This window comes from Thermobia domestica, chromosome 2, assembly GCF_964235325.1.
Source record: "Thermobia domestica chromosome 2, izTheDome1.hap1.1, whole genome shotgun sequence".
In the NCBI taxonomy this organism is placed as follows: domain Eukaryota; kingdom Metazoa; phylum Arthropoda; class Insecta; order Zygentoma; family Lepismatidae; genus Thermobia; species Thermobia domestica.
In genome coordinates this window covers 333,063,594-333,083,251 of record NC_137455.1, presented here as the reverse complement: position 1 = coordinate 333,083,251, position 19,658 = coordinate 333,063,594, and the positions used below count along the sequence as shown (strand labels likewise).

The window sequence follows — 19,658 nt, the reverse complement described above, 5'->3', positions numbered from 1 at the left end:
GTGTTACAGAACAAGTAAGCCTATATAAGAATGCATAATAATTCCTAATTTTTTAGTTTAACATCTCACGATTATATGCCGAGGCTAAGAGAGATGATAATGGAGGAATAAAGGAAGTAGGAGGAAGCGGAACAATCCCGAGAAAACCAATGCATATGGTGTTTCTTCATCACAAAGCCCACTTGAAGGAAGCTGTAGGGATTCCACGCACCAAAGGTAAGCACCATATTCTTTTGATAAAAACTTTCTGACTCTTATTTTTACTCTTTCACTCCTGTTCAGGACTACCGGACATCAAAACATATGATCGTGGACAGCGAAAATTTCAAAGCTCTCCCACCGGGAATAAAGCCCGGGATTACGTGCATCAAAGGCACACACTCTAACCACAAGATCAGCAGAAAGGGCAACCACTGAGCCACCGCGGTCCATTTCCATATTTATTTAAAAAAAAAAAAAAACTGTCAGTAACAGTATGTGGACTGTACAAATGGAAGAAAAAATGTAATATACGTAATCCATTTCGAACTATAAATAAAATTACAGAACTAACGCTCATGTTAGTGGTAAAAAAGTGCCCAACTTTCGATAAATTTCTAATTGCGTTTTTGACACTAATTTGAGGATTCTGAATCCAGCAAAATTTATAAACATATTCAGTCATGGAGTCACCAGAAAAATTACCTCGAACTTCGGATCTTTGAACTTCCGCTTCTGGCAGTGGTAAAACCGCCCACACGTGGATACATTTCTAATTTCGCTTTTTATACTAATTTGAGGATAGTGAATCCAATGGATCCATCCATGTGGTCACGAGAAAAATGACCTGTAATTTAGAATATTCATATTTATTTATATTCTAACTTTTTCTCGTGACCCCATTAATGGGTGTAAAAATAATTCTATTGGATTTAGAATCCTCAAAGTAGTATACAAATATAAATAGAAACACTTTATATCATAGGATGGGCACTTTTATGGGCACTTTTACTATTGCCATGAGCAATACTTGAAAGATTTTAATTTTAAGTTTTTTTTTTCTCGTGATCCCATGAACAGATATGTTTCAAAATTATTCCATTGCATTCAACGCCCTCTAATTAGTATAAAAAAGCACAATTAGAAATTTATCTAAGCATGGACACTTTTTACCAGTGGGATGAATATTAGTTCTGTCTACGAAAGCTGAATAATAAAAAAATTCAATGTAGCTTAAACCGCCTTTATAATAACAATATTCTATAAGCAACATTAAGTATGACGAATTGTTATTTAATTACTTATAGTAAACTACAACTAGTTCTGAAAACATTTAACCTCACAGCCAATTGGGTAATGTTCATGGTCTTGTGTGCGTGGTCCCACTCTTGATTCCGAGTTCGGCTAAAACTACTATAAGCAGGGATAAAAGTCCGAATAATGGTTTCGATCAGCAGCGCCGATTTCTATATAACTTTTAGAGTGTCTATTTAAGTATATGTGTTTCGTTACCAGATATCCAAGTAAAGATATACCGGTACAATGCAGATTTGGAGGCCCAAGCAAATTTTCTGGAGAAAGGTCGTCGTTTGTGGTTTTGATCCCTCTTTAAGTCTCAGATCCTTCCTCATATAGCCTCGGTGCTGCAAAGACACGCTAAATTCTAATCCATCAATCAATTTTGTTCCATCATATTAAATTAAATGTAATTTTATATATAAACCTTCTCGCTGGTAGTTGTCAACAAATATAATGTGCGAGCATATTTATTTGTATTACATTCTCTAAAGAAAGGACACTAAAAATGATACTACTTAAAATCAACACAGAAAGATTAAAATAAAGTGGGTAGTAATTCTCAAAAGAAGGCACTGATTAGTTGAACACTTTATTGTATAACTTTATTAAACAGTATAAGAGAAAAGTAAGAATTACCTTTTACCACGAACGATTATAGTTATGAATTGTCTCTTATGTGGATTTTGTGTATCTGCAGATTTCCAACTTAGAACAGAAGTAAATTTCTTGTAGCTCAATCATTCTTCAAAAGAAATAAAAATGTGTTGAGTTTATTTGAAATGGTGAGTTCTGCAATACGATTTTTAAATAATGTATGAAAAATAAACCTTCTTCATGGGACCCATGATAACAGTATCTGAGAGCTTCCTTCCTCGTGATGCTATGGTCACTATACGAGTCTTCGGCGCGGGAAACCCTTGTTGAATTACCAGGGCAGCTCGCGTGGTTCGGATCCCGCACAGTTATAGGTCCACGTCTCATATAACATCGCTGCTGAAAGGGACGCTAAAATCCAACCAAATATAAAGTATCTGAGAAATAGATAATGCTAAAAAAAAATAGCGAATATTTCATTTCATAGAGAGTTCTTTGCTAACATTTGGTCTTTACAAAGCCTTGGTTGTAATGTTTAATACGTATGTTTCCGTGATGTTCCTTTCTTTAAGAAGAAATAAAAACTAGTATTCAGTTTCTCGAATATCAAAAAATCGTTCTTTATTGATTTTAGTATATTCTTCATTGGGGAAAACTTTCACCGGCAATTGATTTTAACAAATCTTTATTTTTAGAAAAAACACCCTTCATTGATTTTAGTAGATTTTTATTGTTAAAAAAAACTCGTCCTTAATTGAATTTTAGCAAATCTTTATTATGGAAAAAATCGCTCTTCATTGATTCTAGTCGATTTTTATTGTCGAAAAAACCCACCATTCATTGATTTTATCAGATTTTTATTGTAAAAAAATCGTCCTTAATTGATTTTAGCAAATCTTTATTATGGAACAATTCACCCTTTGTTGATTTTAGTAGATTTTTTGTCAAAAAAGTCGTCCTTAATTGATTTTAGCAAATCCTTATTGTGGAAACATTCGCTCTTCGTTGATTTTAGCAAATTTTTATTGTAAAAAAATCGCCCTCAGTTGATTTTAACAAATCTTTACTGTAGATATAATTTATCCTTAACTGATTTTAGCAAATCTTTATTGTGGAAAGAATTCGCCCCTCATGATTTTAGCAAATCTTCATTGTGGCAAAAATTCATCCTTCATTGATTTTGGCAAATCTTTGTTGTAAGTGCACACTGTTTACTAAACTAATAAGTTTACTTAGTAAGCTTACTGCATAAACTTCACTTAACGTTTAACAGGTTTGTTCAGTGTATTTTCTGCTAATCCTTGTCCTTAATCTCAATTAATCAAATTTTTGGCTAAAATTGGACTAAATTTAAACTCCATTTTTGATGGTCCATAACTCGAGGACCAAAGGTTTGAACAGGAAAATACTTCACACACGTGCTTAGCCAATCAAGTTCTACTTCTATGCCAAATTTAGATGTGGTCGAATAAGTTCTGTAGATCGCGACGGTAAAGAAAGTGAAGCAATTGATACATAATAGAGATGGCCATTTCCGGAAAAAGAGTTTTCCGGTTTCCGGAAATCACTTTTTCCGTTTTTCCGGAAAATTTTCCGTTTTCCGATTTTCCGGAAAAATTTCCGTCTTCGGTTTTTCCGGAAAAAATTTCCGTTTCAGTTTTTCCGGAAAATTTTCCGTTTCCGTTTTCTGGAAAATTTTCCGTCCGTTTTCCGGCAAATTTTCCGCCTTCTGTTTTTCCGGAAAATTTTCCGTTTTTCGTTTTTAATTTTCCGGTTTCCGGAAAAAATATTTTCCGTTTTCCGTTTTTCCGGAAAATGTGGCCATCCCTAATACATACGAGATTCACGAAAAACAAATCATTTGAGTACGCTTAATCCCACCCAACACAAGTACATACTGATCATGTGTAAAGAATGTTCCTCGAGGTACATTGGAATGTACATGATAGGTACGTGAATAGAGCAATCATGTGAAATACACATGTAAGGAATAAGGTTACTTCCGCCCAAAAGTACGTGCATGACACATACCGAGGAATGTATCTATTATGTGTATATCACGTACCGTGTATGTACTTGACACATTTACTTGGCATTGGCATGTGCCAGGAATGTACTAGGCATGTCAGTAATGTTCCTTAGGGCAGTGCTATGCAACTGGGGGTGCGAGTACTTAAATACTAAAACCGTAACGCTTCATTTTTACGTTCGAATTTAGAAGCTTGTACTTTTAAAAAAAGCCAAGCAACCAACTCTGAAAATATATGCCCTCCTCCGGCATCTGTGTGGCAATTTAACTATCTATTAAAATACTACAGTAACATCTACGAGCTTTTTTTTTTTTAAGTTAGCTAGCTATGGTGTAGCTAGCACCCATTGCGAGGGCTACACCCTCTATTAGGGAAAGAGATTTAACATATTTGTGTCGGAAAAAGAAATATTTTCTGTTGGGCAAAGAGACATTTATGAACTGTATTAAACCGCCATAAGTTTTATTTAATTATTTATTTATTTTATTATACGTGAGGAGGTCCTGTTAGTGACAAGCGGGTTTACTGTGCATGATATGAAGGTGAGATATGGGCCGGTACGTGTGATGTGCTGAGGATACTGATGATGTTATAGTCCGGATGATTTGGAGGTACGGTATATTTATATAATGCGAAAAGCAGTGAGAGAGGTGTAGACGTGTGGTGATGGCTGTGAGTGTAGGGAGCGTCGCTGTAAACGGTTTCAAAAAATAAAGCGTGTTCGTTGTCATACCGTTGAGTTATATATTTAATACGAAGAGCTTCAATATGATAAAGTAGGTGAGGAAATGTGATGCGGTCGTACAATTCACGGGTTGGACTTGGTAATTTAATGCGGTAGGCTAGGCGGAGAGCATGTCGTTCCATTATTAACAGCTTTTCGTAATGTTTTGCGCTTGCTGATATCCAGGAGGTAAAACCATATGTAAGTACGGGACGGAGGAAGACCTTGTAGGTGTTGATAAGCGTAGAAGAATGGAGACCCCACGTTGTACCTATGAGACATTTAAGTAAATTTAATCTATTTTTGGCTTTGCTTACAACGGTAGCGAGGTGTGGACGCCATGTAAGATGATGATCAAATGTTATACCCAAGTATTTCACTGTCTTTGAGTGCTGTATGGCAGCATCATTGACGGTAAGGGCAAGACGAGCTGGGTTTCGATGAACTCGTGATCGACGTTTTGGTGGAATAAAGACTATGGCCTGAGTTTTGGTAGCGTTTATTGTTAAGCGCCACGTCCGACACCAATCGCTAAAGCGACGGATAGCTTCATTCATTGCAGTGTTTATTTGAGAGATAGTCTTTGTTAACGCCAGGAAAGCAGTGTCATCGGCGTACTGAAATGTATGAATATTTTGCGGTAAGGACGGCATGTCAGCGACATAAAGCAGATACAGCAGTGGGGACAAGGCAGAGCCTTGCGGAACGCCGCTATGAAGAAAAACAGGATAAGAGACACTGTCATTGATGTAAATGTAAGCCAGGCGGTTTGAGAGAAAATTAAAAATGAAGCGGATGTACGTGATTGGAAGACGGAAAGACAGAAGCTTGAATAAAAGTCCCAGGTGCCATACTTTATCAAATGCCTTTTCGAGATCGAATAAAACTAAACAGGCAGGCTTGGAAGAATTGTAATGATTAGTGATCATGTTGGTGAGGCGAAGTAACTGATCGTTAATACTATATCCTGGTCGGAAACCAGCTTGATGTAAAGGTAGCAAATTTTTCGCTGTTAAGTGAGTGTGAAGTCTTTTGACAAGGATGCGTTCCAATATTTTACTGAAAGTCGGAGTTAATTGTATGGGCCTGTAAGATGATACGGAATTTAGTGGTTTGTGTGGCTTAGCAAACATGAGTGTTTTGGAAGTCTTCCACTGAGGGGGAAGATAACCTGTGCGGAGAATAAACGTAAATATAGTTGCTAAAAGGTGTAGTAAGGCGAGAGGCGCTTCTTTGACATGACGATAAGTGATTGAGTCCAGACCAGGAGCAGTATTGCGCTTGCGAGCCGTGACGGAGTTGATATCTGTTACAGTGATAGGCGTAGTAAGAGGATGTGCGGGTAAAACATGAGACGTGCTGGGTTGAAGTTCTGGTGAATTTATGTTAAAGGTATGTGTGGGATGCCTGCGAGGAATGGCTGCTTCAGACGGAGTGAAAATAGATTGTAGATAGGTTGCGAAGGCGTCTGCTTTTTCTTTATCTGTGTGAAGAGGATTTTCATTCTCTAGAAGAGGATAGGTAGTGTGGGTCTTGCGACCAGTGAGCATGTTGAAACGGTTCCAGTATCTGGATGGGTGTGCATCGTCTGCCAAATTATTGCAAGCTTTTATCCATTGACGGAGTTTATATGCTTTAACATAATTGTGAACTGTGCGTTGAAATTGACGATGTAAGTGCAATGACTCTAGATTTCCTGTACGTTTGTAATCTTTGTAGAGCGCTCGTGAACGTCTGATAAGTGGTAAATAATGGGGTGGGAGCGTTGGGCGATAACTATGGGATGTATTAGTCGGAATAAAACGGCTGGTAGCATCATGGAGTGCTGTAGTTATTCTATCCAAAGAATTATGAAGATCTTCCTCCGTTTCTGATAAAGTTGAGTTTGCAAAAATGCTACTGAGGTAATTTCGATATCCTGGCCAGTCGGCTTTGTCGAAGCGCAATGTGGTACGAGTGACAGGAGGTAAGTGGGGTGCTGGACGGTGTGAAGAAGTGAGTGATAATTTAACGGGAACATGATCACTACCAAGCGGGTCGAGTACTGTGAGAGTACACTCTACGAGCAACCGAGCTCTAACCTATAATCTTAGCATTCAAACCTTTGATTTACGGTTATTTGTGATTTCACGTTTATAACAAAGACAAATATTTTTAAAAGAGTGTAGTTTAAATAAATTACTGAAATAAATATTTTTCACAAAGTTTATCCTTTTAAATTATTGTTCAAAGGCCTTTGCCTTTAGTAAGCCTTCTCCGAAACACATGCAAATGAATTGTGCTGCCATCTTTGGAGCTCTTTTAAAATACACATATATGTTTCTCGACAATGAGATCTCAGAAACTACAGGCTCTAGAAAGATGACGTTTTCACTGATCGATTGCAAATTTCATGTAGATTGTCCAGTTCTAATTGAATATTTAAAAAACATGGGCGCTATTTCTATAGTACATTTTTACGGGTACATTGGAAGTGTTGAACTTTCAAAAAAATAAAATAAAACATCACATCCTAATCATTACACATTCCAACACCACACTGTTGTATATAGCGGTTGTATATGTCTCCGGCATTTGTTTCATAGCCAAATAATAATGGAAAAGGAAGGATAACCATTTTCTGAAGGATGTCTATATTATCAGGCTGAATTTCTTTAAGGAGTTAGTTTATACTTAAACTTACGTCTTCCCGAAAATTTTATTTAACGTCTAGTTTTAACGTACAGGTTTTGAACTAATTCTCTGCTGTGTAACGTCACAATCAGCGGCGTGCCGTCAAGGGGACTAGGGGACTAGGCTAGTCCCCTGGCATTTTAATTAAAGCATTTTGTGATAAATATATACCAAAGAAAACGAAAACATTGTTTGTATTTCTCCATTTTCGTAAAATAACACTATTTCAATTGTTCTGACACAACTTTAGTCAGCGCTCGTGTGCTGGGTGCGACAAAGTGGAGATCGGAAACGTTCGGGTTTTAATCGGCTTTTCTCGGGGAAGGGAACAGGGTCCAGTAAGCTAGTCCTCATATTATGTTGTCTGAGCTCTAAGTACGGGCGTTCTGTCGTAAGCGAATTTAATGCTCGTTTGCTTTTTACAGTTAATAGTTTTAACGCTATTAAATTTACAGTATTAATCTTGACACTTTAAGAGATCTAGTGAAGTGTGAACTTTTTAGATTATCAATATATTTTGCAAATGACTCGAAGAATAAAGTATGGAAGGGGACTCGTCTGAGAAATCGAGTCCCTTGCAGCAAAGCGATGGCGCAAGCAGTGATATTACTTCAATTGGTACAGGGGACAGTAGGGGTGGGGATCGGCCGTTTCAGTCTTGTATTCTGGACCATTGGATTTCTTAATTTTCAAGAAATCCAACAAATAATAACCAGTGGTAGAACAACTCCAAGCATTTCCATTTAGTCAAAAATGAAAGATTATATACATAATATCAAAATGGATTATTTTGCTTCTTCGAAATAGTTAACTGCATGTAAGACAAGAAACAAACTGTATTGCTGGCCTTGTATTCTGTTCCACATAGAAAAGGACGTGTGGAAGAATGATGGCTTTTGTGACATGAACAATTTTCACAAACCCAAGTTGCGCCAAGAAAAATGTTATTCACACCTGTCCACAATAACTAAACTGAAAACTTCCCGGAAGCCAGAATTGATTTTCAATTGAGCAAGCAATGCAGAAGTTGATTCAAACCGAGAACTAATGAACCGATTGATTTATTCCTCTTGTTTTATGGCTAAACAAGAGCTATCATTTAGAAGTCATGACAAACAGGAAGATTCTGTCAATTAGGGAAATTATATTGAAGTAATTCAGTTACTTTCTAAGTACGACATTAAACGGACTTGCAGGGGCGCCTGAAGAAAATTTTCTAGGGAGGGGCCCATCTCCATGGTTGCTATGTTGCGTCTGGTATTTCTGGTATTTAATATACGTGGTTTGTTATATTATGTATACATTTTCGTGAGCCAGAGGAAAGTCCGGGCCCCACCCTGCCCTCTCGTTCGGGCGCCCATGTTGACTTATCATCTTCACAGCATGGGAGTGTTTAAAGGAACATCAAACAGAATTCAGAATTATATTATTAAATGTGTTGGTGAGTAATTCTGGATAAAATTAAGTCAAAAATAAACAATACACTTCTTACAGCAATAATGTTGGACAAAACTACGGACATTGCAAAGATCTCTCAACATTCAATCGATACGTGAAAGACGGCAATTCATGAAAGATTTATTTGTTTTGCAGATGTTACTAGTGATTGCACTGCGACTGCTTTAAGTGAGCATGCTTTCCAAATTCTCTCTCATTTTAATTGTAAGCAAAAGCTTGTAGCACTAGGCTATGGATGGAGCTGCCTCATTTTCTGGACATTTGAACGGTTTACGATCTTTTGTGAAAAGGTGTTTGAGTGCACTCACCATACACTGCTATCATTACAGACTCAATCTCGTTGTTCCACAGTCTGTTAATAACATCAAGGAATGTAAAATATTTTTTAGAATAAGTGGCATTCCAAATTTCTTTCCATATTCATCGAAACGCTGTAACACGCTTGCTGAATCAGAGTAACTAAGCGATTTCCAACGGTTGCCACTATAAGATGAAATTACAATTCCAAAATTGTGAATGCAGTAAATGAAAATCAAATAGAACTCTTACGGTGTTCTGAGAACATTGTAGAAGATTCAGATAATTGCGACACCGAAGCTTTCATGACTACAAACAAAAAAGTGTGAGTTATCATTGAAAGATTTCGATTTTGCATTTCTACTAAAAGTTTTCAGTCATTTTTTTTCGCGCACGGATATACTATTCAACATTCTTTAAAGTAAAACCTTGGATGTGAAACATTGCATCCAAAAAGAACAAAAGATGGTATCTCAACTTAGAAATGCAAGAAACGATTTTGAAGACTTATAGAAAAGTAGAATTGGATGACAACGGGAACCTTCTAATAAAAGACGCAAAATAGATGACTCAACAGATTCAGAAATTAAATACATGCGTCTCTTCAATGACATTATTGATACTGTGATTTCAAGATCTCAGTGAGTTACAATTTCTTGAGCTGTTAGATTTAAAGAATTTTCAGTGCTTGAAATCTCCATTTCCTGATTGCTTGTTTTTGACCCTTAAATCAATTTACGGGAGTTTTTTTTTTTTTAATTTTAACAATTTGCGGAGTGAATTAATATAGGTTTACAGACTCTTAGATTTTTCAAATAAAACTGTGACTGAAATTATCCACTTCTTGAAAGAAAGAGGCTTGGTTGAAGAAGCGTTTACAGAAACATATAAATTGTGTTATTTGGTGCCAACAATACTGCTCAGGACCTCCACTCTACAGCACACATTCTCTTCGAACCTAGTCCCCTGTGAGAAAAGTCACGGCACGCCACTGGTCACAATATAACCATCAATGCTAATTTTATGAGGACAATTCTGCCAGTGGGGTTTAGAATGTTACAACCTAGAGAACGCATCAAACGTCAGAAAATTGCAAAATTACACACACAATATATTACAATGTGGCTAAACTCAGAAAGTGGCTATAGAAGTGAAAAGCATATGGCTAAAAAGCCACTATTGGCTCTTTGGAAATTATGTGACTAACGACTAAATTGGCAACCCTAGTCGCAATACGAAGCAACTTACGCACAACCATGCCATGGTACATGGGGTATGTGCCATTCACATTCCTCACATTCCAGTGAAGCATGTAAAAGTACCTTTCAAGTGTCAGAAATTCCTCGAAAGGCACGTACCTAGCGACACGTGCTATGCATATGAAATGTACATTTTTCAAGTACCAGGTACGTAAACGGTACATATGGAACTTAAATGGCACGTTCCTAGAATGTACCTGGTTGGGTGGGATATACCAGTATATTAAGAATATGCACTTACCCAGAAGACGATAAGTACACTGACGAACTGAGCGAAGCAAGTAGTGACTCCCAGCTTGAAAGACTCAATAGAAGAAACAAGGGTAGCTCTGCCTTGGCGAATGAGATCAGGGACACACAGAATACTCTCTCGGCGGGAAGTAAATGGTGCTGCAACAGACGCTTCTGCCATGGACAATGAGACTCCTGCATGGGCCGTCTTCAAAGCACCACAATCATTGCAGCCATCACCACACATCGCTACCTGGTGACTGCCAATCAAATATCAATTACTTAGATTAGATATTTTAATGTTCGTTCTTAAAATAGAATAGTGTAATAATAATAATAATAATAATAATAATAATAATAATAATAATAATAATAATAATAATAATAATAATAATAATAATAATAATAATAATAATAATAATGGTTTATTTTAAATGAGGTTTGTTTTATAATACAGGCGAAACAAGGAAACGTGTACAATAAGGCCCTTCTCCTCCCTCCTTTACCTTTCAATGTACTATACCGACAATGTATAATCAACTTATTATGAGAAGATAGGGACGAAATTTGACCTTGTCAGAAGGCTCTTTTTCTTTGACCTTTAACTTATCAAGAAGGAAGGTTGCAATTAATAACTTAATTTGTCTAGAGTAAATTAACGATTAACAGGTTCCGAGACGATTTTAAAGTTATAGAAATCATAGTCTTTCTTAATAAATTTAGTTTATTGACTAAAGTAAAGAAAGATTAGGTGGTTTATGTTAAGTATTCTTCTTGGCAAAATTTAGTGTTACTAACTAGAGATCTTAACCAATTCAATATTCTTATAATTAATGTGTCTTTCACTAATTAGGGTTGGATCTATGGAAATAACTGATCTGCGTTCATTTCCACGCTCTCAGTTCATTTCTTAATATGTTTCTATCCGTTCTACTAATTAGTCATAGTAGGCATTGCCTAATTCCCTTGTGTGAAACTCATTCAAATTCTGTTTCACTAGCTAATTCACAAAGGTAGGTGGAACGTAAAGCCTTCAGGTTTTTGTGGATGCGTACTCTGGATCCTAGGGAAGCCTAGGGAAGTTTACGATAGGAGCCACACTCTATTGGATTCGTCTATACAGTATTTAAAGACTACAGTAGACGTCATGTATACACTAGAATCCTTTTTTAGAATTCTATTCTTAAGACAAGCACTAACTGTATGTATGCTCTATGAACACCTTTCATGTTCAATTACCATAATCTCTAATCCCGACTTCCTCTTTAAGGAATCGAGAAAAAAATCATATATTTCAATTAATTCTTTTAATTCCCATAACTAGAAAACATTTCTAGTATATACACGACCTACTCATCAGTGAATTAAAAATTACTCTGAAAATAACGTCTAAATTAACTCAGACTACGAACTAACGTATTCCCTAGCCTACTCGAATTTTTAATCTTTACTAACTAAATTAAATATTCAAAAATCAAGAGCAAAATTCATTATTATAATATAGAGCTGGCTACCCCTAGCTCTCTTCTTCCACATCGAACTTCCAAAAATCCTTGCTTAGTGGTACCTCACATGTGTCACAAATCCTATACACTGTCCAAATTTCAAGCATCTTAAATAATGGGTCTTCTCTTCTAGCTGAAATATTGAAAAACGCTTAAATACCTGTTTAATTATTTTAAATGGAAAGTATAAATACAAAATTTCAAGTTTCTTACTGTAATAGATTCCGAGATATGGATGTGGTATCACATTGCGATTCCAAGAGATATGGGCATCACATTATAACAACTGAGTTTAATTTCACAGATTAACGAGATCAAAGATAGAACCTGTGACTTGGACGCCTTGAGAGCCGAATTGTTCGCGAAAACACCGCTTCTCGCTATCTGTTATCATTTTCGTTCTTTGGAAATAAACATTGAAACTGCCGCAAATGACTAATCTAAACCACGTCCAGTTCGAATAGAGATTTAACGTAGGAGATGAAATCTATTTTTGGAATGCTGAATCCATTAAAAAAAAAAAGCATCTCGCCATCTTTTCATTTTTGCTCTGCTACCTGTCAACAGATGGACGGACAAAACTGTCCTATAAGACTTTCGACACTCATGCATAGCATAGTTTGGAAGTCTATTCTGTGTCAACTACCAAATTACGCTTATATACTAGTCTTATTGTTTTAAATGAAAAGTCCAAATACCAAATGTCGTGGTTCTAACCTTCGCAGAGTTCGAGATATGGTCATATTAATGTAATAATGCTCTCCTTTCTTGCTGAATTCTCAAAAAATCTTCCCTTAGTGGAACGTTACGTCACAAATCGAATGTAGTGGCTAGATGTGAAGATGGTAGCTTAACTGGTTTGGCCTGGGCATTGATTACTCACTCAGTAGTATACAATTTATTAAAAAAGAAGAAAATTAGGAAAACCAAAATGGATCAAAAGATTGCGATCTTGGTCAATAATTAGTTTTTGGATCAGGGGCCACAACATATTTGGATGGCCCCTAAATCGAGTTTTCGTATTTTCTACGGAATAAGCACATCATACTGTGTTAACTGATAGTTTGGGTTTGGCTATGCTATATGTAGTTCTCCAGATATAAGGCGTACAAGAAAGTTTTTGATTGAAATATATTGGATCTTTTGATTCAATAATTTTGTAGAACTCATTTTCCTTCTATTAAATTAACAATCATCGGCAATTCAAGTTTATTTGTTGAAAGACTTCTATTTGCGTGTTACTATGGCAATCATGTTTCAAAACTTTATCAATTTGGTTGAATGATTATTTGTGTGAATTTGTGGTTTTATCAGTAAAGATTGAGATAAATGGATTTCGCAACTTTCTGAGTGAGAAGGAAAAGGAAAAATGTGCAACGGAAATGTTATATAGCTTTTCACCATTCAAATTATTATCTCTAAATTAAGGTAAGGAGTGTAATTTACAAATAGCACAGATGAACTTGAAAGGAAAGGAACAATCTTCGAATGTTATCGCTTTTCTTTTGTGACGAAAACGGGAGTGTGAAGATCACATTTCCTCAGTTTTTGTGATTAATTAATTGAGGTTCATATTCCTTTGGAGATCCAAGGCTATATGCAACGCGACCTACTTCCTTAGGTGAGATCCGAACTATTTACTCAAGTTCATGCTCGGAGGGAGAGTCATTAGAATGATCGAACCCGTGCCGCACAAAGAAAGTATGCTCATTAGCTACTAGGGTACGAAAACGTATCTCAGTCCTAACGAATTCACACTCTATTATTGCTACACATTTCATTAAGAAGTCCCATATTTGTTTAGTACTTACATATAAACACAGACAAATATCTTCGTAAGGATCTGCTTTGCCATAGAACCGTAACGAATATACTCTTATCTATATATTATATAACTAACTAAAAACTAACTCTATGGCTTATGGAACCCGGAGGTTCATTGCCGCGTTCACAAAAGCTATTTACTGACTTCTATCCTTAGCTAACTGCATCCAGTTTCTACTTTGTATTCCAATCTCTGCGAGATCCATCTTAATATTGTCCTCCCATATATATATATATCCTCCCATCTTACTATTGTCCCATCTGCGCCTAGGTCTTCCTAATGGTCGTTTTCCTAATCTATATATTATATACAAATGAAAATGACTATGTTTTGTAACTTAATAACTCTTGAACCATCCGACCGATCTCGATCAAATTTTCAACACACTATATATGAGGTTCGGGCCTGGGATGTTTTTACCATTTCACTTTGATGGTGCAACTTGGGGTGAGGAGGGGAGATATTAGTGTCGAATTCATAGTTCTCGGGGTCGCTGAGATGAACAGTGACACATCCGGTGTCGTTTAAATTCAAATTCAGCCCCGCAATTTGGGAGAGGGGAAGGGGAATATAATGACCTATATCAGAGAACGCTCCAGTAATAGTAAAAAGTGACTCACTAACGGGACATATTATCTTAATCCAGCGAAGCGGGTAATTGACAAAACACAATAGTAATAAAATAAAAACTCCAAGTTTAACTAATTGACAAATGAGTGTGTTCTCTCTCTTGTAGTCTTTCATGCACGTGACCCTGGGTTTCATTCACAGTGGAGAAACATTGAATGCATCGCAGTGATTTGAGTTTCACCTTAAACTGTAGGTCCACTTTTCATATAGATTACGTGCTAAAAATGACACTAAACTTCAACAAATAAAACTATTGTAATCTGAATACAATATTATTCTATTTTTAAACTAAAGTGTATACTAATTTACTTGAACCGGGAACTTGAACAGTAAGCAAAAATGACCTTGCAATTTGTATTGTATTGGTTCCTGCTTTTGGTTTATTTGAATTTAGCGTTCCTTTCAGCAGCGAGGCTAAATTAGACGTGAACTTACAGCTTAACGTGAGATCCGAATCACATGACTCCCACCGGGAATCGAACCTGAATCTCTCGCTCCATAGTTCTTGCTTTTCTTGAACTACAAATAGTAATTATTACTACTACTACTACTACTACTAAGGTAACTGAAGGTATGCACGCCAGTGCAGCTAAATACGCCTAGTGTTCAGTGCTGGGACATTTCCGACGAAATCCACTAAAATGCACCTCCAATACGTGCCACGGTCTTGGACAAGTTCGACTTGACGAATACTCTGGGAGAGAGCGCTGAGACCGCCACGCCGCGCCGTGCAGTGTTGTTTGTTTCGGGAAGGTTTCGTGGAAAGACGTTATTATTTCAATAGAGGTAAGAGTCCATTATTAGGATAGGCGCCCGAAGAAAATTTTCAAGGATGGGGTTTAAATCCCTGGTTGCTACATGAGGTTTGATATTTCTTTATTTTCATTAAGAAAATCTTAAGGAATTTAATACTGTTTCGTGAGCCGCCCCCTCCCCTCCCCTTCGGTCGCCCATGTTTATTTAGTACCGTGATAACTTAGAACGTTGCCTATTGTTTAGCAATGTACGTCTTATTTCGTGTCCGTCTAAGGACACTTTGTTATGTAAGTGTAATTTCACTATTTGTAATTCCATGGCTACTAAATCAGCAGCGAAATACGCCAGACCTTGTGGAGAACTGACTGCAGAAGACAAAGATGTTTTCATTTGTCTCACATGTTCCATGTAATATCGGTGTAGTTTTTTTTTTTTTTTTTTTTTTTTTTTTTTTTTTTTTTTTTTTTTTTTAAAGTCGCAGCACAGTGACACTGTTTATATATCTTCTTATGGACTGAAACTTTTCAGTTTGGAACTTCATTTCAACTTTGGAGATTATCGTTTTTACATTTTATCTCTTTCTCTTCATCTTGCACTTTGGTTATTATATTTTTTTTTACTTCAGCCATGTTATGTAGTAATATTTGAGTTCGTATAATACAGACGATGTGAGTAGTTGCAAGATTTATTATAGGTTTCTAGTATGTCCTAGACTTGGCGTAATTACCTGCACGTGTTTTTTTCTTTTACCTTGGGTACAAAATAGAAGTGAGACGCATCATTGCCACATTTATTCTACACGCGGAAAAGGCTACTCTGCAACACGCATATCTTGTTCTTTGTATTTCATGAAAATTAAGGCCATAAAAAATCCAACACCCTTAACATGGCGTATTTACCCGCACCTACCTTACAACAACAACAACAACAACAACAACTACTACTACTACTACTACTACTACTACTACTACTATTACTACTACTACTACTACTACTACTACTACTACTACTACTACTACTACTACTACTACTACTACTAATAATAATAATAATAATAATAATAGAGCTATCCACTTGGAGCGAAAGGATATACATTTTCGCTGGACTTGAGCTCCTCTGTGGCTAAGCGGTTAGCGTACGCGCCTTTGGCGTGGTAGACCCGGGTTCGATTCCCGGCGGGAGCTCATGTGGTTCGGATTCCACGTTAATCAGTAGGTCCACGTCTCATATAGCCTCGCTGCTGAAAGGGACACTAAACTAAAATCAGCAAATCAACATTTTCGCTGGACTTGTTTCTGGTATAATAATAATATAATAATATTACTATGGAACAGTGTATGTACTAGTGCTACCTCAATATCAGTCCATGATACAGACTAGATCTGCTCCTACAGAGCGGCAAAGGCTTCCGTAAAACGGGAAATCTTCCAGAATCAGTTTCATTACTTATTATCCTTGTATGCACGGTTTGTTATGCATATATCAAGTATAACATCTTAGCGGATGTGAGTACAATACACTTTGTTTCATTTAAAACTACGACAAAAAAAAGTGAAATAACAACAGTTTTAGCAAAATTAAGAAATTCTTTTTAAAAGCCTTGTGTATTTTGTAGTTTAAAAATATATCTACTATTCATGCAAAACTTAAAACCACTGCTGCTTCTTTAGTGTACACTACTAATCAAACGCCAGTTGAGAGTAGTGTTGCCACGAGACGAGACACGAGACGAGACAAGCTACTGGTCCCGTCTCGAAAACGAGACGAGACACGAGATGAGACGGGACGTCTCGTAAAATGTCTCGTCTCGTCTCGTTTCTCGAAAATGAAAACGCTGGCGGGAATGGCCAAGATTCAAATTGCCAGTGGTCATATAGATTGCAAAAGGAAAATCCCCTTTGTGAGCAAACATGTTGAAAAGCCTTCATAGAAAAGTGTCCTCTGTCTATTGAATGAAACAATCGTGATACATGAGCTTCCAGGAATATCATCCTTAATGTCTTGTCCCCAAGCATTCTTTCGTCCGATGTGTCGTTCAGCTCCTATTATTATGGCATTTTAAGTAGAGCTTACTGTGCAGTAACATAAAAAATTTCAATCAAATACTCTCCATTACTCAATAAAATTATTTGGTTCCGAGCTTTTTTTAAAAAAAAATAATTGCAACAAATCTAAATATGCTAAAATGGAAAGTAGTTTTTGGATTGGTATGGGTTAACACTGTGAAACCTAAAGGCTGGAATATATGAAATCAAAGTGTACACACATATCTATTCTCTATTTATCTATATGTCTTTCCATCTCTCTCTTTCTCTCTCTCTCTCTCTCTCTCTCTCTCTCTCTCTCTCTCTCTCTCTCTCTCTATATATATATATATATATATATATATATATATATATATATATATATATACAGATACTATAAAGCAAGTGAGCTGAAAGTATACGATAGTGTCGGGAATTGTGACACCTTTACATCGAACTTTGCTTGTCGTGTAGTAAACATTATTTGACATTAGTGTCTTCATCTTCGACGTATCTATATTCGTATATTGAAACTGGTGAAACAAATTGCAATGTTTCAGAATGTTAAAAAAAAAAAAAAAAAAAGCCAAGGTCGAGAAGCCTCAGATAACTAACAGTAGAGATAGATTATCTTGTAAACTATTTGTCCTTGCCTTCTGAGCTTATTTGAATTTATTTTTAAGACCTTTAGTCAACTTTGGCCGAATGGATGATGATGGGAAAATTAGTGGAATGAAGAAAGTGGTAGGATACTAGACAACTTCGAGAAAACACACACATTCGAAAAATGAAATGAAATGAAGTGAAATCTTTGAGTTTTACGTCCCACGGTTATGCCGGTTAGGCTAAAGGAGACAGTGATGATAAGTAATGAATGAAATGGTGGAATGAAGAAAGTGGGAGGAAACGGGAGAACCCCGAGGAAACCCACGCACACTGTGTTTGTCCACCACAAAGTTCACTTGGCGGGGCTGGGATCGAACCCGAGACCCCAAGCAATAGAGGTGAACGCTCTACCACTGAGCCACCGCGGTCCCCACACACATTCAATGTTTGTCCACCACAAAGCTCACATGGCACTAACCGAGATCGAACCGACTACCACATACACCAGAAGTGAAGGCTTCACGGTGTAGCTACCGTGACATTTGTTGTCTTGTGTGTTCTGGGTAGTACTTGTAACTTAGTTGTATCTTAATTAGCATGGTGCAGCCTGCTATATTTTACTTTCGTTCCCATGGTATGCTGCTATATTTTTACGAGATAAAACGAGACGAGACGAGACGGGACAGAGCCTCTCGAGACGAGACACGAGACGGGACGAGCACATTTTTTTGCGAGACGAGACATGCTGTGCAAGAGACGAGACGAGACAGCCTGAAGTGTCGTCTCGTCTCGCCTCGTGGCAACACTAGTTGAGAGAGTGAATTATATGACTGATCTTAAACTCACTTTGCAGTCAAACCTATAATTCGATATTCATGTCAACATAGTAATTGGCGAGGCCTTTAGGAACCTTGGCTTTGTGATGAGATTAGGAAGTGACTTTTCTAACATTAATGTCCTCAAAACATATACACTGTTTATGTTAGATCCAAGGTGGAAATATATATATATATAAACAAAATCGAAAACATTCAAAATAAATTTGTGCTGTTTTTGACGTAAAGAAACAGGAATATATTCAAAATTTGAGAACTACGAAGATCTTTGTAACAAATATTCATTACAGTCACTTGAAGCAGAAGGACTCAATTAATTTTATCTTTCTTACACAAACTAATTCATAATGCAATAGATTCAGAATATTTATTAGAAACTAAACTTCACGTCCCACATAGAGCAACGAGACCTCTTAATGGCATATTTCATCTCTCAGCCCGAAGGACTAATGGATTGGATGTATTGCCTCTCAGAAAAATGTATTTATTGATGTCATAAGGGCAGCCAGAGATAGACATTTTTAGCTATAGACAAAATTTTATTCTAAATAAATGAGCTGTATATCGTGCTATATGTATTTTAAAGTAGAAAACATGTAATTTGCTATCGTATTATTATGTTATTATAAGTGTTTTTAAAGTGTATTATCATACAATGATGGAAAACTGTAATTAGACTTTTACCTATTGTTTCCGAAATAAATAAATAAATAAATAAATAAATAAAGTAACAAGACGTGCTTATACACAGGTCCGTAGCCAGCTCAAAAATGTAGCGGGGCCCGGCTGAAGTTAGGGGGGACCGATCTAACCATATTACAGTTCATCACCATGTTATAGTTCGTTTGCAAGCCTACCGTGAAAAGTTTAGGGGGGCGTCCCCCTAGACTGCCCTGGATACGGGCCTGCTTATACATACTATACATATGTTG

General features: G+C 36.7%; 1 protein-coding gene across 1 annotated transcript in view; it reads right to left on the bottom strand.

Moving 5' to 3' along the window:
* Window positions 1-769: 769 nt before the first annotated feature.
* The window catches only part of LOC145679528 (polyamine-transporting ATPase 13A3-like), a 161,219-nt gene continuing 142,330 nt past the window's right edge, over window positions 770-19,658 (bottom strand). Inside the window, exons 14-15 of the mRNA XM_081750106.1 lie at window positions 10,555-10,804; window positions 770-826 (exon numbers count right to left, since the gene is read on the bottom strand). Coding sequence (XP_081606232.1) covers window positions 770-826; window positions 10,555-10,804 — 307 coding nt within the window. The remainder of the gene's footprint in view (window positions 827-10,554; window positions 10,805-19,658) is intronic.